The 20,751-nt window shown below is 44.7% G+C and overlaps 2 protein-coding genes and 1 long non-coding RNA gene across 20 annotated transcripts in view; 1 reads left to right on the top strand and 2 right to left on the bottom strand.

The window, feature by feature from the left end:
- The window catches only part of LOC142882256 (NADH-ubiquinone oxidoreductase 75 kDa subunit, mitochondrial-like), a 100,543-nt gene that overhangs the window by 55,005 nt on the left and 24,787 nt on the right, over positions 1-20,751 (bottom strand). The gene's annotated exons all lie outside the window — the stretch shown is intronic.
- On the top strand, positions 85-2,539 carry LOC142882160 (uncharacterized). Its single transcript, XR_012925748.1, has 3 exons — positions 85-325; positions 413-479; positions 957-2,539. It is a non-coding gene; the product is annotated as an uncharacterized LOC142882160 (long non-coding RNA).
- The window catches only part of LOC142882270 (muscleblind-like protein 2a), a 33,377-nt gene continuing 19,139 nt past the window's right edge, over positions 6,514-20,751 (bottom strand). For 2 of the 18 annotated variants that reach the window (XM_076016938.1, XM_076016955.1), the window contains exons 4-9: positions 19,745-20,011; positions 15,615-15,668; positions 14,997-15,147; positions 13,808-13,843; positions 12,692-12,786; positions 6,514-8,342 (exon numbers count right to left, since the gene is read on the bottom strand). In XM_076016938.1, the coding sequence (XP_075873053.1) occupies positions 8,328-8,342; positions 12,692-12,786; positions 13,808-13,843; positions 14,997-15,147; positions 15,615-15,668; positions 19,745-20,011 (618 nt within the window). In that variant the 3' untranslated portion in view covers positions 6,514-8,327. The remainder of the gene's footprint in view (positions 8,343-12,691; positions 12,787-13,807; positions 13,844-14,996; positions 15,148-15,614; positions 15,669-19,744; positions 20,012-20,751) is intronic. The other 16 variants (XM_076016983.1, XM_076017056.1, XM_076016928.1 and 13 more) reach the window with 8 other exon arrangements.

The raw sequence follows: 20,751 nt of genomic DNA, 5'->3' as shown, positions 1-20,751 counted from the left end.
CTCCTCCCCTCCCGGCCCCGGTGCGACCGACTGGGATGTTGTCGCTTCCTGGAAGATATGAGGAGCGATTAGTGCCACACGCAGGATGCGGTCGCGGATGGGTGGGTGGGTGACAACAGGCTGCTTACTACTGTTATTTTATTGATATTATTATCATCAGAAAAAAACAGTCAATGAAATAAAAAAGTATTACCCGCACGAGGATGTGATGTATTTATTTTATTTTATTTTATTTTATTTTATTTTTTGCACGTGACGCAGTGGATGGCGGCAGCGGGGCATCACGGGATGCAACGTGTCTCGAATGGGACTCAGACAGACGAAGGTGACGTCATGGCTAAGAGTTGTTATTGTTGTTATTATTACTATTATCATTACTATCGTGACTTAACGATGCATTTTTTTTTCAAAGGACCCAGTCGCTCAGGAGAATCTCCAGTCACGTGATCAAAACGGGACGTTGTGAATGGAACTGTGGCGTGTATTTCTTTCTAAATTAATACAATGAATAAAATAATTAATTTCTTTAGCGCCTCGCTGGTTGACCAGCTGGATCAACTGATAAATACTACTACTACTGCCACTATCAATCAATCAATCAATCAATCAATCAATCAATCAATCAATCAATCAATCAATCCAATCAATCAAAACTTTATTTATATCACTTTTCACGCATTATCAATGCGTCTCAAAGTGAATTTACAGAATAAAAACCCAGAAATGGAACATGTTCTAAAAACCCACCCTGCCCCCAACCACACACCCAGACCCACGCATCCTTCGCACACCTACACATTGTCAATATAACTCAAAAGTGCTTCACAGAAATATAAAAACAGAAATGTAACACATAATAAAAACCCACTACGACTATTACTACCACTTCTACTACTAATAATAATAACAATGAGTCCTGACCTGCATTTTTGTGATTTTTTCCCCCCCTTTCAGAGTGCGTTTGTGACAGCCAGGTGCCGGGTGCCTCTCTTTATACAACACATAGAGGTGTTGTCTCTGCGCATACTTTCCTAATCCTCTGGCACTGCAGGTTTGCTTTGAGCGCAGGCCAGTCCAGCCCCATCAACCCCCCGCCACCCCAACCCCGAGGTAAATTCACCAAGTGATGAAAACACTCTGTGAAAGGCAGCAGACGAAAGAAAAAAGGGGGGGGGGGAATCCCCAAGAATCAGCTGAACTGACACTAATGACACGATTGGGGCTTTAAATAGCGCTGCAACTGTCCTGCCCTGCGGGCCAATGGAGATTTACAGCAGCCACCCCCCCCCCCCCCCCCCCCAACTGGCAAAAAAAAACCCCAACTAAACTCCAGCGCACCACTGGACGACTTTCTCTGCAGCGCTTTGATTTTGCAGAAGACGAAAGAAAGGATAAAAGCGGCGTCAGCTGGCTGCTCGTACCTGCGAGGAAGGAAGAGCGGAAAACAACCAACCCACTTCTCCATCTGCTACCGACATTCCACATTCCTGCATTTAATGGCCTCAACAAGTATTCCTGCAAAAAGGGGGCTCGGAAGGGTTCGACCCGGCTCGGCTCGACTTGGCCTGCTTGGTCTCGTCTGAAAATGACAGTTTCAGCGGTCCGGCGCTGAAACGGGGTCCAGCTAGTTGTGCATCATCCACTGTGATAGGAAAATAAATTAGGGACATGAAAGCTGTCTCCGAAATGCATTTACATGGGATAATGTTCCACCAGAGGCACGTTCGGAGATACACGGTGCGCTCAAATTCTCATCCTGACTCTCAAAGTTACACGGAAATTGACTGGAAACGGATGAACTCATGACTTCTTATGCTGTGACGGAGCCTCCTGGAATCGATTCCCCAGTGCTGGACACACGACTTGGCCCAATTAGGGGGAGAGTCACACGGCCGGGTGTCACATGGCGGAACCTGAGAAGAGAAAAAAAAAACATCAGTGAAGCTGCAGTCGGGTCAGAACCCCTTGAAGTTTGGCGGCCCTGCTTTGTTGAAATGAAAATGTTTGAAAGCATGCAAAATAACATGGTTACTCTTTGCCAGAATCAACAATCACAGCAGCGACGATATTGTCTTATTGAGGGTCCCATGTCATGCCAGAAGAAAATCCCATTAGCAGTGTTTTAGGGAGGTATTATTGGAGCAAAATGATTTGCAAATGTAGACTCACAGGCTCAACTCTGTCTCCTCTCTGTCAGGACACTTAACACATACTCCCAGTCACTTTGAACATTAGCACTGTACAATATTGTGTATGTATACGTTTATGGGGTATGTGTTTCTTTATAACATGCATTCTCCTATAATGTGGATCACTTTATTTTGTTTTAAGCACCTACAGCTGTAGCTTTAAAATGACTTTGTCCAGCCAACTGTACAATGACAATAAATGTCTGTCTTGTGTTATCTTATCAATACAGCCTTTACATGCCTAGTGGGCGCAGGGGTAGCACTGCTGTTGTCCCGAGTCCTGCATACTCCGGTTCAGCAGGTGGTGGTATTGCGCCTTTAAGTCAGGTTAGCAATCTGCCAGTAAAACACAGAGAAGAAGAAGATGATCTACGTGCGGTCCACATCTTGAGATACGCATTCAACAAACACAACACAGATCTTGAGTACACACAAAGACACTGAGATACACATTTGCAAATAATTTTGCTACAAGAACACCCCAGTAGCCTGCGGGGCCGTAACCCTGTTACGGATCGTTCTGCGAATTGTTCTGTGGATCACTGATACACACTTTTGAATCATTTTGCGGATCACGCTGCAAAATGTTCTGTGGATTGCTTCAGCAGATCATCTTGTGGATCATTCTGCAAATTTTACTGCAAATTGTTCGGTGAATCGCTCTGCGGATCACTGATACGCATTTACGAATAGTTCTGCGAATGCAGATCGTTCTCCAAATCGCTCTGTGGATCACTGATACACATTTGCGGATCGTTTTGCAATCGCTCAACAAATTGTTCAGCGAATCGCAAGTCACTGTGAACTGTTCTGCGAATCGCTTTACGGATCCGCCATGGCAGAAGTAGCAAAAATGTAAGTGGGCAAACACAGCAAATCAAGTGCACCTGTGAACACAGATCTTGATACACAAATTTGGTGCCAACGCCACCCTTCCAAACACGTGACAAAGTCCAAAGTAGCCTCAGTTAGCATGACGCTAAAACGCTGCCCTTTTTTGCAGAGGCCGCAGAGGGCTAAATAAGATTCTAGGAATTTGGCTGTTTTTATTTTATTTAGGTGAATATTTTTATATTATATATTTTAATAGCACAAACGGTCGTAACCACCCACCCCACCCCAACACACACAGATAAACACTGCGGTCACGCCAGCTGCGCCTCGGAAAATCAACTGCGTGGTGATTTTCAACTTGTTTCACTAGACCATTTTTGGATAATCTCGTGTGTGAGTGTGTGTGTCTGTTTGTCCGTATTCCAGGACATCCAGTTAACAGCAGCAGCCCAGATCAACCAGTCATTCCCCCCTTCTTTGCACATCTTATCAGTTCATCATCCTCCCACCCACCAGGTTCACCCTAAACTGTTTGTTGACTAACTGTGTAACTTCAGCAAAATATTGTTAGAAAAAGCTACAGTGAAACAAGTTGAAGATCACCTCAGAGGTAGTTGAGGACACGTGGAACAAGAATCAGGTGGAGTTTGCAGAAAACGATTTGATTTTGTTTTAAATTTTAATTAAAATTTTAAATTTTAATTTTAAAGTGTAGATAGTGCGACTGGGGCCAGGGTCAGGGGCCTTCCCCAAGTGTAGCTGGTGTGACCATAGGAGATAAACTCCACCCGCCTCGCCGTCACCATTCGGGTGATTCCATGATAATTCCATTTAGCAGAGAACGACTCCTCTCATGTCTCAAAGGACGGACACTGTCCAGAGGGCCTCCGAGGCATTCCGTGTTCAGTTCAGGGACGGCTGGGAAAAATAATACTTCATCCGTGCGCCATTAAATGAGACAAAATGAGAGCATGGAGAGGAAAAAACAATACACTAATTTTCTCGTTTTTTATTTCTTTCTTTCAATAGATTTTACACTATCTCGCTTGAACCCAAGAAACATTCAACTATAGAAACATAAAATAGCACAAAATATATGCAAAAAAGAAAAGAGAAAGAGAGAGAGAGAGAGAGAGAGAGAGAGAGAGAGAGAGAGAGAGAGAGAGAGAGAGAGAGAGACATTTAAAAACAATTACACTGGAACTGCAAAAATCATGAGGGTCTCCTTATGGGGAACTTGGGGGAGGGAGTTGGGGGTCCTCATTGGTCGGGTCCACTGCCACTGGGATGGCACGGGCGGTCCGGTCGCAATACACAAAACCTGCAGCCTGCGCTTGCAAAAGCGCCCTCTGCTGGCTAAAGCTGTCGACTCACAAGCTCCCAACACCAGTAGATCCATTGTAAGGCAATGGGGACATCGCAGAGAACTGGCGACAGTGAGATCTTTTGGCCTTTTTGACGTGCGGCCCAAGAAATAATGATAAATATCTGAAGTCAAACTGAGGAGGGCTTTGGAGATAACGTTTTTCAGTGAAAAAACAAAAACAAAAAACCTTTATAAGCACGCCGGACTGGAGATAATAAGGCAAAGTGTTTGGATAAACTGAGTCTGCTCAGTCGACAAAATGCTCACAAAGTGCTCCTACTTCCTCATCTTTTTCTCCTCAAACCGTCGGCCAATTGCTTAACTTTTGCCCATTTTTATGAAAGTAACAATTCAAAGGGGGCAACACCACGTACAAAAGGGGCATTGTGGGTAACCAAGTGAGGGACATCTTTCTAGTTTTTCCCCCTTGCAAACATTCAGAATCACTGGATAAACGAAGGGACATGTGTCGTTTTTCTCAGTACCTGCCTCTGATTGACGGACAGATTTCGATTGGCTAGCTAGAGGGGAATGGAGCGGGGCAAAAAAAAAAACAAAACAAACAAAAAAACCAAACCCTCTTAAGCTTTAAAAGGAAACACGTCTTGAAACAACATGGAAAGTGCAATCTTAACTCTAGCGATACATCGAATAAAATGCGTCGGTGTGGAACCTTGAAGGTTCTCCGTCCGGGGGAGAGAAGTTGTACACCTGAACTCATTAACTTATAGATTATGTAGATCTTATATATATTTATGTATATATATATATTTCATATATAATCTATGTAACATTGACGCATTTTTTTTTTTAATATCTATTGAAGTGTTACAGTCGGCTAATGAAAATATTAGGTCATCATCTCCGTGACGAGTACGAAATGTCTTCTTTAACAATCTACTCCTTGTGTACAGTGTACTAGCAAAACAAACAAAAAAAAAATAGAGAAAAAAAAATCAAATAAAAAAAGACAAACAAAAATCAACTCAACAATGTCATTTACAAAAATACCCAACTTTAGTAATTGCAACATTTTGGCTGCCACAGCAACAACTTAATATTGTTACGAAATACTATCATAGAGTGAAAAGTACATCTTCTTTTTTTTTTTTTGTTGAAAATTTCTTCTCTTTTTTTTGGTAAAATGTCATCTATACAATAAACATTTCTTTTTTTCTGAGTTTTTCTGTAATTCCCCAACAACACAAGCAAACTTTCATATTTTATTTTATATATATATTTTTAAAACTACGCTCATTACTGCAACTCACCGTGACCTTTTCGTTTTAAACCCGTGAAAAAGGCAAGAGAGATTAGGCGGCTTCCGATTGGTGGGCTCTTTTTTTCTTTTTCTTTTTTTTTTTTTTTTAACCCCCCCAACCTCTCTCCACCACTCGTTGGCTCGCCCCCTACAGGTTAGACCTTGAAATGACCGGCCTCGCGCAGCATGTGGCACAGCTCAATAAATTACATTCATTTCAAAATAGAATAGTGAACTTTTTCTCTCTTTTTTTTAGACTAAAAATCACTTTTTTTTTTGACCGAGAGAAACGACAAAGGAAATATAAATTACGACAAAATAATAGAACATTTTTTTTCTCCGGCGCCTTCCACAACTGCGACGTAGACAACGCATGTGGAGACGGTCAGAAGAGACGAAACGGAGGGAAAAATCCAATCAGATAAAAATGAATGATTGTGGATTGTCGATGTTCATCAAGCACCGTGAAAAGGACACCAGAATGTCGGACAGGATTTAGTATCGTGGGTTAAAAGTGGATTTAAAGAAAAACCAAAAATGAAAAATTTTAATTTAAAACAAGATCTGCTCAAAATAAAAAATAAAAAATAAATAAAATGACGATCTTGGCAAAAAGACAGGTGATTGTTCCTGACGTTGGTGGTGAGGGGGAGCTATGAGGGGTTTCAAACAGACCTCTAATAGACACAACACAATCGGTTTTTCCTCCTCCTCCCATTTTTTAAATAACTTTGAATACATTTCTAGAAGCAAAGTGATAGAAACTCCCAAAATAAGAGACACTTGTTTACGTACATTATTACACAGTATACAATACTTTTTTCTTTTTTTTTTTTCCTTCTTTTTTTTTTTTTTTTTTAGTTCCATTCGCTTTTTTGTCTCCTTGTGTAAACTACTCAAAACCCCCCCCAACGGTTAAGAAACAACGGTTCACAGTCACCGGAACATTCTACGGAGCTATAAGGGTTGTTTTTTTTTTTTTTTGGTCGTCGAAAAAAAGTTGTTTTTGAATTTTTCAATTCAATTTGTTGTTTGCTTTTTTTTTTTTCTGTCTCCGCGAAGCCACTTGTGATGTTTCGATGTCGAGAGAGTTCTCCAGGTGGAAAGGAATAAAATAAATTTAAAAAAAAAACGCTTCCAGAGTCATTCCCGGAAACAAAATTAAAAGAAAGGTCCGTGCGGCTTCCTGACAGCCGGCACTGAGTGTCTGTGACCGTTTCTGTCATTTTTTTTGTTTGTTTTTTAAAGTTGTGACACTGTGTTGTCGATGAGAACAAAATGAAAAAACAAAACAAAAAAAACATACTTTTTTGAGGCACTTCTACAGTTTTTTTTCTAAAATGGAACAGGATTATCGGTGATGGTGGGGTTGGACATGTCAGATAGCCCTCCGGTCCGACTTCAAGTCATCTTTTAGCGCCGTCGAAACGCACCTTTTTTTGTATTTTGTTGATTCTTTTTTTTCAGTCTTAGCACTTTGAGTCCCTCCTGCGAGAAAAACAAACAAACTGTAAAATGAAAAAAAAGCCTCCGTGCCAGGTGTCGTCGCTGGACCTCGCTTTCCTTTTTTTTTTTTCTTCTTCTTCTTCCAGTGCCAGTCTGCCGGCAGACCATCAGTCTCCAGGAACACACACACACACACACACACACACACACACACACACACACACACACACACACACACACACACACACACACACACACAAGGCTTGGTATGTCTGGAGCATTTGTGAAGCCCTTGGCATCTGCTCCTCCTCCCTCTGAGCCTTTTCTCGCTTTTCTTTTTTTGTCTGTTGAAATTTTCTTGAATGGCTGCTAGCGTCGTCCCCTCCTTAACGTCTTCTCTGGTCATGATCGCATGCAAAGAAAAGTTGAAAAAAACAAACAAACAAAAAAAGACGCTCCGGCTGGAGCTGATAGAGGGCGCAGCAGCAACTTCTTCCAGGATGTGAACATTTCAGTTTGCAAGCTGCGACTTTGGCGAGGCGTTTGGGGGGGTCGACACGAGGGGGCGATGTTGGGTATTTGAGCACATCTGCTGCCCCCTGGTGGTTGGACATTCAGCTTCGTAACGGATGGAGGGAGGAGGTGAAAAAGAAAAATTTGCAGTGGAGAGCGTCCTCCCCCCCCCACCCCGACTTAAGCGACAGGACAACTCTGGTGCAAGTCAAGCGTGTATTCTGACTGGAAAAACCGGTGTGTGTGTGTGTGTGTGTGTGTGTGTATGGGGGGGAGTGCTGCGCGGGGGGGCGTGAATGTTGCACAGCTGCATATAGAATAAATATGAGAGAAAAAAGGGGCAGGGCTGGGTGTTAAAATGCGTGTCTGTACATCTGGATTATTTCCTTTTTTTCAGACCTTTTCTTGTGACTCTTCTCCTAGAAATACATAGACTACTTGTTGTTTTGTTGTTGTTGTTATTATTGTTATTACTATTGTTATTATGATGATTTTTTTCCTTTCTCTGTCTTGTTCCGTGAGAGCGTTGTCGTCGCTGTGAACACTGGCACTGCAGTTCTTATGGGCTTCTTTGAAAAAAAAAAAAGGGGTCGACGTGTGAGGACCTCCTAACATGCAGGTTGCTGGACCTCCGCGGCAGAGGCAAGGTAGTATTTACACAGGGGCTGTTTTGGGCTTCCTAGTGTGGCTTGGTGACAGTCACTTCCCTTCCTGAGGCCTACTTCAGGATGATCTGGAGGGAGGAAGAAGAAGAAGAGGAGAAAAAGGGGAGAAAACGGTGAAGTGTGCTTTTTTTTTTTTTTTAACACGGTTTTGCGCGACTCACACTGACGGGTCTAACCGTCTGTGATTTGTTGCGTCTGGCGCCTTCTGCAGATCTGGATCCGACACTGTTTCTAGAGTTCTGTGGTTCTAGACCAGGGCTGGGCAAACGTTTTGACTGGTGGGGCCACAGTGGGGTTGCAAAATTTGACAGCAGCAGATGGATGGAGTGTTTTGGTGAGCCAATGTAGGATGTGTAGAAAACATGTGCTTTAATGTCAATTGATAATGAACCAAAGTGTGACAACAAAATCAGTGTCTCTGAAGCCCCACGATATGTAGCTCTTTATTGAGATGACTCTTAAAACACTGAAAAAAAAAATGGATGGAACACAGCCAGTTTACTTACTTACTACTAATTTAATTTCTTCTAGGTCGGTGGGCTGGATTAAAAAGCTTACGGGCCACATATGGCCCCCGGGCCGTGGTTTGCCCACCCGTGTTTTTAGACACAAACCTACATGTTTTGGACGAAACGCTGATACGGCCGGCGAGCTTGTTGCTGGGGCTGTTCTGGAGAACTTGTTCTGGAGAACAACCCGAGGCCGTGATTACGTAAAAAAAAAAAAAAAGGAGGATCAACCATGTCCCATCTGATTGGTTGCATGATTTGGTAAACACTGGAGCGGAAAAATGAAAAAGAAAAGAAAAAAACTCAAAAAGACAGCGACAGACGGTTTCTCCTGGGAAGGGGGTTGAGAACGTAAACACAGGAAGCAGCTCTTCATTCACTTTATACAGCTGCATCACTTCCTGTGCATGCACTGGGGATGCTAGCGCAAGGGGTGGGCAAACTACGGCCCCCAGGGGTCATATGCGGCCACCTCAAAGGAAATGATACTAGTAAGCCATAAAATAGCTGCATTTCATCCATTGTTCAGTGTTTTAAGAGTCATTTCAATAAAGAGAGAAATACCAGTGGCCCTTCAAAGACGCTGAGTTTTGTTGTAACTTTGCTTTTGTTCATTTTCAATTGACATTAAAGCACGTTTTCTACACATCCCATGATATATTATATTTCCCCCCTGTGAGGCGGCTCACCAAAACACTCCATCCATCTGCCGCTGCTCCCCCACCCCGGTCTGTCACATTTCAGAACCCACTGTGGCCCCACCGGTCCAAAGGTTTGCCCAGTCCCACCCCCTCTGTTAGCGCGTTAGATTGCAGCAAAATATTTGCACTGGTTGAGTCGCTACCTGCTGCTTCACGCAGATTAGAATTGCAGAGCGACTGTCAAACAGCGTTGGATCCAGATCTGATCACCTCTTTTGTGTGTGTTGGCGTGTTTGTGTTTATTTTTTCAGGGGAAGATCACACAGGATGAAGAGAAAGAGAATAGAGAGGTTTGCACGCAGAGGCCGAACACCCAACACCGCCGCTGGTTATTGTGCGACAGGCAAGTCGGGCGAAGCGGCAGCGGCAGCAGCAGCAGCAGCAGCAGCAGCAGCAGCAGCAGCAGCGAGATTTTGGTGGCGGGTGGGTTTGGCGGTGGCCCCGCCCGTCTGCGGCAGCGGGCCGAAGAAAACAAACACGCATCGGTGCAACTCAACCAACCGCCTCATCGGTGCAAATCAACATCGCAATCGTTGGGGGTGGTGAAGTGTTTGTTGATTTTTTCAAGGTATTTTTCTCCCTGCTGCGGGGACCAAACCAGCGGGTTAATGTAAAGGTCCCATCTGAGGCTGATTTCACTGGAGTCGGCGATCTCTGCTTCTTTTTTTGTCAGTGGGAAATCTAAATTTTTTTGGCGGTGATTAAATGTCCTAAGTCTTGGATGACACAAATACAGACTTGGAAAAATGGGTAAAATGAGGGACCTTTGAATTAACGCAGCGAGAAGGACGTCAGGTTCCTTCACAGGGACGACCGCGCGATAAGGCGACAGTCTACCGACTTTTCAAGTTCTTATGTTCAGACATACGATGAAATGGTACTTCCGGGTACACTTCCAGTCAAAGGTTTGGACACACTATCTAATGCAGTGTTTTCCCTTTATCTTTAGTACTTTCTACATTGTAGATAGATACTGAAGACATCAAAAATATGAGCAAGATATGTCAATATGCAGCCAAGAAAAACACTTTAAATAACTGAATGTGATTTTTATGAAAGGTGGCTATTTTGAAGAATTTAAATACAATTTAAGAATTTAAAATGAAATGTGTTTTAGTTATATTTTTTTTATTATTTCCTACATAATTCCATGTGTGTTCATACGTAGCTTTGAAGCCTTCAGTGAGAAACTGCCTTCTCAATAGTCATAGTGAGAATGAAAGAAAAGACATTAAATTCAGAGGGTGTGTCCAAATGTTTGACTGGTGGTGTATTTTGAATATCTGGGTAATGAAACGGAGTTGAGTTTTTCTTTTTCTTTCTTTCTTTCTTCTTCTTCTTTTTTTTTTTGAAGTATTTTGAATTTTTGATAAATTATTCAAATGAACTGGTAGTGTACTCGTCTGACACTTTCGGGGGAAAAAACATTAAGAATTTAAAAAAGCGACGATCGTGAGAAGACACGATGAACACGTTCGAGCGTCTGTGATTCGATGTGACTGAATTTTTCTCGTTGGAATTCAAAGCTGAGTTGCAATCCTCGAGTCCGCCACACGAGGGCAGTGTTGCCTTCACAACACGGCGTAGTAGGGCCTTCTGTCTATCGAGGGCCGCTGCTGTCTGGGCTCGAATGGACGGATGGATGACGTGACTGGCTGACTCTCGGAGGGTCCTCCCCCGCTCCCCCACGCGAGATAAACATCTGGAATAAATGCCAACCTTGGTTTGCTTTTTGTTTTTTTTTAAAAATAATATTAGATAATAATAATGATAATAATAATAATAATAATAATAATAATAATAATAATAACAATAATAATAATAATAAAAAACTAGCTGCTACTATGTTAGCGGGCAGCTAACTTGCTGCTGGGAGACGTGTACGCAGGGCGTGGCGGCGGTGGCGGCGGCGGGAGTGGACAGACAGCGAGGAGGGGCTGGGGGTGGAGCCCAGGAAGGGTGGTGGTGGTGGTGGTGGTGGTGGGAGGGGCTGACGTCAGTGTTTCTCGGGCTCCTCGTCCCACATGCATCTTTAAAGAGCCGCTGCTGCTGCTGCTGCTGCTGCATGCCAATTACAGAGGGAGACGGTGACTCACAGGAAGTGCCCCCCTCCCCCCTCCCCCTCCCCCCCCCACCTGGCTGGCTGTAAGGGGGGTGGGGGGGGTGGGCTATAAAAACCAATGAAAGCATCCCAGCAGAAGCTGACGACAGGCTGAGGGAGCTGCAAAAGAGTGTTTGGGAAAACGTCTCAAAGTGAATCTGATTCTTTGAGATGCTGCGAAAAATTAGCTATTAAACGTTCTTTGAGCTCTGCTGCGCGTTTTTGATGAACGACGGAATCGCCGGGTCCGACCCCAGATGGCCTCCCCCTCCTCACCTCGGGAAAACCACCACCACCGCCAACGCTGCTACCGTCGTCTCGTGCGCGAGTCTTCGAGGGCATCGTTTCGCGAACTGCCGCCCGCTTAATGATTGCCAGATAGTTTCCAGCATTTAAAAAGAAAGAAAGAAAACGCTCCGACATGTGCGTCACACCCCGGCATTAGAACCCCCCCCCGCCGGCCTCATTGGGCGTGGAACGCCTTTGGGCCTAATGGTTTTTCCAGCCTCGGCCTTTCATTTACTAGACCTTCACCCCTCCAATACCCCCACTGGAACTGGGGAGGAGGGAGAGACGGAGATAAAACGCCCACTGTAGTTCATTAGTGTTCAGTGCGGGTTTTTACTTATTTATTGATCTATTTATTTTTTAAGAATAAGAATAATGTTTGCAGCTTTGCATTCTCGATTTCGTTGAGCGCGTACGGCGCCGTGCCCCCCCTCCCACCCTCTGTGCCAGACAGACGGAGAGGTTTCAATTGGACGGACGACAATGGTGAGAGAAAGTGGGAGAAAAAAACTCAAAAACATGCCAAAAAGGAGAAAAAGAAACAAAAAGAAAACAAGGAAGTAGTACAACACAACACAAACACTACTTTGCAAACATGGGAGCTCTGAAGAAGCGCTCACTTGTGGCGGAGGGCAGCATTGCACCCGAAGGCCACAGCCCAGTCTTTTTATTTTATTTTTTAATTCTCATTTTTTTTAAAACATCAACTTGAGACAATTAAGGGGGCGGGGCCTGGCTGCAGCGATTATTCAGAGCTCCGAGGGGGATTGATGAAAGAAAGCTTTTTTTTTTTTTTTTTCTTAAAAAAAGGAGCAAACCTGATTGGCTGGTGCTGTTGCTGCGTAGGGGACACTTGTGGCAGGAGTTGTTGCTGCAGAAACAGTAGCAGGCGTAGCACTGTACATCATTGGGACTGTTTTTCGGGTGGGAGAAGGGGTAGGGGTGGAAGAGGTGGGTGGGGAAGGTGGTGCCAGCAGGTGGACAAGGTAGGCGGAGCATAGTGGAAACCATGGCGACCGTGGTGGTGGTGGTGGTGGTGGTGGTGTTTGTGTGTATCGACAGCAGTTGTTGTTGTTGTTGTTGTTGATGGTGGTGGTGGCGGCGGCGGGTTACAGAGAGCCAGCAAGCCGTCGTTAGGGTGACACCGGGCGGATGGCATGCAACCATTCACAATGCAAAAAGCCAGAGAGAGAGAGAGAGCGAGAGAGAGAGAGAGAGAGAGAGAGAGAGAGAGAGAGAGAGAGAGAGAGAGAGAGAGAGAGAGAGAGAGAGAGAGAGAGCGTGGGAGAAAGGAATGATAAAACAAACAAGGAACAAAAAACAAAAGAGGAGAGAAGCTGATTACAATCACAAATAAGGAAATTTGTACGGAAAATCAGTTGGCTGTTGTCTTTTTTCCCCCCCCAGAGAAAAATCTGGCCGCTGGGATGGGAATTCTTTCCTTTTTTTTTTTATGAAATACCCATAATTCATTTGGGGCTGACTAAGCCACCAACAAGCTGCTGGGTGGTTCTTAGTAACAAGTCAACAAGTTGCAGTCAGCGCTGGCCAGATCTAACCCCCACCTCCCCCTTCCTCTTTTCTCGGAATTTCCATCCCACTTTCGGAGTTTGTTTCTCTGGGGGAAAAAAAAAACTGATTTCAATTTCCTGATCACCACAGCACAGCAGAACAGAACAGACAGTGGCTAACGCTACGGCTAAACTTCTGCCTCAACTCCCTGTCTGGAAGTTGAGGCGGCGACGCTCCCACCCTCCCTCCGTCTCTCTCATTCACTCACTCACTCACTCACTCACTCACTCACTCAGTCACTCATTCACTCACTCCACCTCAACTCCGTCCTCGACAAAAGAAAGGGTGTGTGGCAGAACGCAAAACATGAATAATAAATAAACAGAGTACGAAAAAATAAAAGGGCAAAGGTCAGGACCTACCAAGACTGCTAGTGGGAGTCATGCACAAGACCGAGCCTGGCGTGTACATGCAGACAAGAGAGAGAGACAGAGAGAGAGAGAGAGAGGGAGAGAGAGAGAGGGAGGGAATAAACGTGTTAATCGAGGGAGGAGAACAACAAGGTTAGACAAGACGAGGAGAGAAGCTAAAAATAAAAAACAGGCGTTGGAAAACCATAAAGGTGCTCGAGGCAGCGACCGTTAGCCACATTAGCGGGAGGTGCTACGTTAGCTGGCTGCTACGCTACAGCGGGAAACATCACACTGAGGACCGGTCTGTTAGCGTTCTCATTTTTGATGGATTTTTTTCTTCTTAAGACGCGCTGGGAACGATCTCATCACAGGGACATTATGAGCCGGTCTGTGCAGCTGCAACCCGCAATAAAAGGAGGAGAAAAACTTCAATCTAATTCAGACATGGGCAAACTATGGCCCGGGGGCCACATGCGGCTGGTTAAGCCTTTCAACGCGGCCCCTCTGTCACATTTAAGAACACACTGTGGGCCAAACAGTCAAAAAGTTTGCACAGCCCTGTTCACCCCAACAGTGATTTTCTTGAAAGCACCATGTCTGTTTTAAGACAAATGGGACAAAGAGGTTGCAGTTATTGGTCTGTATGAAAAGTCTGCTGCCACCCCGAGCACACGTTGGAAAGTTGCTCTGTTATCCTTGCTAAATCAAAGAGGTGAAATTTTGCGCGCGGCGGCTGTGGCGTTAACGCGAGAGGAGAAGCCCACCCAACCAGCAGCGGCAAGTTAACAGACACCAGGAAGAAACTAATCAAAAAACCCGTGGGAGGGCAGACACATCTTCCAGCCAGGTGAACCGTTCACAGGTAGGAGGGAAGGGGGGGGGGTGTAATAGTGAGGGGTGATGGGAAGTCAGGCAGGTCGGGGGGGTCTGAGACGCAGGGAGGGTTTAAAAAAAAAAAAAAATCTATTTTTTAGCGCCTTTCCCTGCTTCTATTTTCAGTCTTGTTTCGGGCTGATAGCGAGAAAACAAACATGAGCTCAGCACACTGAGCCGTATCTGACCCCCCCTTCCCCCCACACTTTTTGTTGTTGTTGCGTGCGTGCTTTGCATACCTGCGACTGTCCCTTTTGTTTTCCGTTCGGTGCGTGCGTGCGTGCGTGCTTGTGTGTGTGTGTGTTGCCATGCACCGTCATCTCACCTGTGGGGAAGAACGCCTGCTGCTGGAGCTGCGCGTTGGCCAGCGCCTGCTGGTAGTGCAACATGCTGGGGTTGAACAGCGAGCTGGAGCCGTTGCTCTTCTCCAGCGCCGGTCTCTTTGGTAGGGGCTGCAGGACGCCGTGGGGGAACGCCTGTGGCACGCACAACACAGGCCACAGAAGAAGAAGAAGAAGAAGAAGAAGAAGGAGGAGAAGAAGGAGAAGAAGAAGAAGAAGAAGAGCAACAACAAGAAGAACAAGAAGAAGGAAAAAGCACATGTCAACCGTTGAAGCATTGGAAAATGGTCATCTGTAAATGTGTTACTTGTCTACGCACAGCAAAAACACAAAGGCGAAATGGAAAACTGGCTGTAACTATCACAAGGACAATGACAAAACTACACCGTAGCAAGGCAAGTCAAAACAGGAAGTTATCTACTTTTAGCATTACGTGGTTCACTCGTTAAATCAGGATATTTTACACAGTAAAAGTCTTTCACAAACCAACACAAAAATCCAATTTAAACGTCTTTTTTTTTTCTGTCTCTTTCGAGTGAGTTGGCTACAGTACAATTAAAAAAGAAGCTACATGCAAAGCAAAAGGTGAAAGGTCAAAGTACCAGGTCTACAGTTGCCTCGAGGGGTCGCTTCATTGCTTTGGCAGTCGACTGAGTCTTTAATTAGCAGGCAGCGAGCACATGATGGCAGTGGGCCAATGGGATTCAAGCGAATTAACATACAGGTAACAGCAAGCAGAGGTGCGTCATGGGGGGACAGCATTGCATTGTGGATAGGTGAGAAGGAAAAAAACAAAAACAAAAAATAATCTGAATGCAAGTATACCACATACAAAAAATAGGCATGCACATAAACAAAAAAATTTGTTTACTTTAGAAGAAACATTGCTACTGTTTTTTTATTAGTACAAAAGCAAAATAAAAGTCAATTTAAGCATCTAAATTAATATTTGGTTAAAAAAAGAAAATTCTACTATGTACTTCAAAGCTTCTGGAAAATAATTTAATATTACGTCTGCTACTTATTGAAAAAACAAAAACAATAGTATTTCTACTCAGGAAAATGCAGTAACACAAGTAGGAGACAGTAACTACGGCGGGCTGGAAAGGTCAAAACACTCCCAGGTTGCAAATGCAGGAAGCTTTCACAATTTTGTGATGAGAAACCGTCCTATTGGGCCAATTTTACTTAATTAACAACTTGCCGACGGGAGCGCAGCCACGACACGGCTCAAACGTTTGCCCATTTTTTTTCCCCCTGCGATTTTTGTTCGCAGGGATTTTCACAGATAGGACAGCAAAAACGCGTTCATCGCATCGGACACGTTTCCGAACTTCAGCGACAAGTTAGCAGTTCAGCTCGGCAAGCGATCGCGTTTCGACCGCATACTAGGCAGAAACACTACTAGCGTGTTTTTAATCTGCCCTATGATGACAATATATACAAGATTTATAATCAAAGTTCTCTGATTGGTCGTTGATGTGTCATGGCTACGCCCACATTTGCGTTTTCTTTGCATTGTGCGCATTTGCAACCGCACACCGTTGTTTTGTTTGTTGTGCATCTTCGAAAAAACCTCAGTGAACGCCTCCTGCGTTTGCAAGCCTTTTTATCCAGGAAGTGTTGGGACATTTTCCAGGCCGCTGTAGTTTAGAATTTCCACGTCATGTTTCTACACAAACTACATCTGCATATGGGAAACCGTGAGAACAGGGCTCCTGGATCTGTAAACGTAAACATGGAAACTGTGTCGTGCAGACGTGGGGACGTGTTCTGTTTCAAATCTCCAAAGGTTTGCGCAGCGTGTTTGTGCGACAGCTGGGACGAGAGGTGACGTGGGGCAATTTAGCGTCGGTTCAATCACAGAATGTGGAGCTCTGTTTATTCTTCTCTCTTTAAAAGCCATCGAGCGATGTGTTTCGTAGGTTTAATCGCTATTTCAGTCGTTAAAAATCCATTTTATGTCCATTTAAAACAACCACCTCCCCTTTTGATGGGGAGAAGGAAAAAATGAAAAAACAGACGTGCGTGGATGTAACATGCGCAGAAGACTTCTGCATGTGGATTTGCCTGGAATTTAGACCATAGGTGTCAAACTTATAAGTGCCAAATTTAGCCCGCAGTGTAATTGCATTTGGCTCGCGAGGCGACACAAAATCCGATGCACCGCTAACACTACAAATCCCAAAATGCTCTGCTCAATCTGTTACTGTTGACATTTAAATCATGAAAAGAGGAACTTTTATTTACATTTAATTTATTTTGATGATTTTCTTTTTTAAATTTGAGATTTAATTTTATTATTTACTTGTTAGTATTCAACTTTGCCAAGCAAAAGTGTTTGGGTCCATTAAAAAGGTTCACCGGTCTACCCAGAGGAAGATCGTTTTTCAATAAATATCAATATTGGCCCACGACTTTGTCCAAGTTTTACAATTTGGCCCCACTGTGTATTGGAGTTTGACACCCCTGGTTCAGACCCACAATGCATTGCTTGCGCGGCGGGTTGTTAAACAGACCGGTCAGATGTCTGCGGTTAGTTCGATGGAGATGGACAAAGCGAGGTAGTGAGAAGCAAAGTGACAGAACCAAAGAAGCGCTGGCAAGCAACACGCCACGTGGCAACAGTGACACAGCAGAATGGGAATAGAACAGGATCTTCTCAGAGTCGACCGCCTGGGTTCACTGTGCGACCGGCTCTCGCTTCTACTCTTTCTGCCTCTTGGCTTTTTAAGGAGCGATATTAAGCACGGTGTTTGTGTTTATTACGCAGGGCTGCAGCGGCGATACGGGGCTTTTTGTGCGCGTGTGCATGCGCACTTTGTGTTGAAAGTGCTTCAGGGTAGAAAAAGAATATTGGAGGTGGGGGGGTTGTGGGGGTGGTGGTGGTGGTGGTGGGGGGTGGGGGGGGTACCGAGGGAGCTGCTGCCCGGACGTCGACCTCTCGTGAACTGCCGACTGGGGAGCCGAGTCGTAAACTTGATGAAATGGCGCTTGGAGGTGTAAAGTTACAGAAAAAAAACACACAACATACGAACAAAAACAAAACAAAATACAAGCTAGGGTGCCTTTTTGTTGGTGTTGTGAGAGGTCGCGGGCAGCAAAAGGAGCAGGTAAAAATGAATAAATAGATAAATAAATGAATGAAAAACTAAAAAGATGCTGGCAGCCAATGAGACGAGCGACATGTGACACCGTGATAATGGATGTGTGCGTGTGTGTGTGTTGGCGGGAGGAAGGGGGGGCAGCCACATGACCGTTCGCAACAGGAAGTGCCTGGGGGCGGGGGGGCGCGTCCCACTGTCTGTGCTGCCCCTTCCCCTTCATTAATCCGAGATTCAATTTGCACCGATCTGCGATCTGGGCTGCACTTATCATTGAGAGTGGGTGTGGGGGGGTGTGGGGGGGTGAGGGGAGGGGAGGTGGGTAGGTGGCGCCGCTGCACCGACCAAGGGCAAATAAAAAAAAAGAAAGTACACACGCACACAAAAAAAAGCAGCAAGCTGCGGGAAAGGTAGCAGCAAATTGCGTTTTATGTTTGTGTTTATTGCACAGGACGGCCCTAGCATTGGAGGGGTGGGAGGGGGGGGTGGGGGCGTTGGGGGAGTGGGCATATTGAATCTGGCCTTTATGACGTGTCCAGGTGGGGTCCCTGCCGTATGGTTCGGGCTCGCCGGCGGTTCTTTGCTCAGTAATAAAGCAGCGCTCCACATTTGCGAGTGTATTTTTTTTCTTTTGCGCTTCGTGATTCAGCCTACGTGTATTTCTCCTGCTCGCCAATGGAAACCCGTGCGACGGGGGCCTAGCGTGCTGACGACCTCTAGAGGCGGCTGGTTACATTGCGCGTCTGGGTTACTGCAATTAAAGGTCCAGTGTGTAAAATCATTTTCAAGCTTGACAGCGCTGTTTCATATTTAGGGCCACTGTCAGTTGGGCTTCCTGAAATAACTAACTAATAACCAAAACCCTAGCTCAGGCATGGGCAAACTACGGCCCGAGGGCCATATGCGGCCTGTTAAAACTTTCTAATCCGGCCCACCAAACTTGAAGAAGATTATATTAATAGTCAGTGAGTCATAAACTAGCTGTATTTCATCCATTTTTCAGTGTTTTAAGAGTCATTTCAATAAAGGGCTACATATCGTTAGCCTCATAGCATAGTCGCATAAGTCATATTTGAACGTTTTCGGAAAACACATTGGTATTTTTTTCAGTTATCACAATTTGGCCAAAGAAATGACTGAGGAAATTATGCTATTAGGCTAACGACATTGTGGGGCTTCAAAGACACTGATTCTGTTGCAACTTTGCTTTGGTTCATTTTCAATTGACATTTTCGTCCTATGAGGTGGCTCACCAAAACACTCCATCCATCTGCTGCTGCTCCAGCGCCCTCTGTCACATTTTAGAACCCATTGTGGCCCCACCAGTCAAAAAGTTTGCATACCTCTGACCTAGCTCTGTGCATAGTCATATACTGCATAAACTGCATATACTGTATATATGAGAACTGTTCTAAGGGTAGGAAAACAAGTGAATTTTATTGTACTGCAGGTATACACTTTAATTTGTGCATTTATGGGCAGTATGTGAAGCTTTTACTAAAATAAAAATCATAAATTAATCCAAATTTTACACTCTGGACCTTTAAACGGGGTTGTACGGTCTCTGCGGGCAGATGCGGGGTTGAGGGGATAGTAGGCTTGGGGGTTACGCCCCCCCGCGAGCTCACCATGGCAGCGGCCGTAGCGGCGGCGGCGGCCTGCGCGGCCACGGCCGTCTGGTTGGCCTGGTGTTGCGCCGCCTTGATCTTGGCCTGCAGGTGCGCCGGCGGGTGGAAGTACTTGCACTTCTCGCGCGAGCAGCGGCTCTTGATGTAGTCCATGCACACGGTGACCGTGTTGTCGCTGGTGTCGATCATGGGGCTGTCGCTGGGGTGCGCAAAGCGGCAGTCCGTCTCGCCGCGGGCGCAGTTGCCGCGCTGGAACTCACGGCACACCTGGTGGGGGTGGGGGTGGGGGTGGGTGGCGTGTGAGGGGGAGGAGGAAGAGGTAGACGACAAAAAGGCATAAGCGGTGTCAGTGACGGAGCACTCCACACGCACTGGAGAAACAACCACAACCTTGTATACACAAAATATACATATTAGGAGCAGGAGTGGTAACGCACATACAGTATATATATATATATATATATATATATATATATATAAATATGTATATATATATATATGTACATATATATATATATATATATATATATATATATATATATATATATATATAGTGAGGATCTAATTCGAACATATGCTCTGAGCATTGATCAGTTAGTTTATATACATACATATATATATACACACACACACACACACACACACACACACACACACACACACACACACACACACACACACATATATACATGCATATATCTATATCTATATCTATATATATATAAATAAATTTCTATCCATCTGTATATATACATATATACATATGCTGAAAAATGTCCTGATTGCAGCTCTTTTTTGCATTTTTGTGCTATTTATTTATTTTTTCTCGCTGTTGCTACTCGTAGCGCCACTCGCATCGATACTTTTTGCAACAAGGCGCCTCAATTTTAGAATCGATGGCGTCACAAATCAGAGCCTATTAGATAATTCTACTACTATTCTGTGCACTGCTTCCATATGAACGCTACCTTGTATTAGCCTTTGTGCGTCTGACTGAATAACAAACT

The sequence above is a fragment of the Nelusetta ayraudi genome, unplaced genomic scaffold (genome assembly GCF_046127955.1).
Source record: "Nelusetta ayraudi isolate G7.1 ecotype Tasmania unplaced genomic scaffold, CSIRO-AGI_Nayr_v1 ptg000006l, whole genome shotgun sequence".
Classification (NCBI taxonomy): domain Eukaryota; kingdom Metazoa; phylum Chordata; class Actinopteri; order Tetraodontiformes; family Monacanthidae; genus Nelusetta; species Nelusetta ayraudi.
The sequence above is the reverse complement of the archived record's forward strand: the minus strand, read 5'-3'. Positions and strand labels throughout refer to the sequence as shown.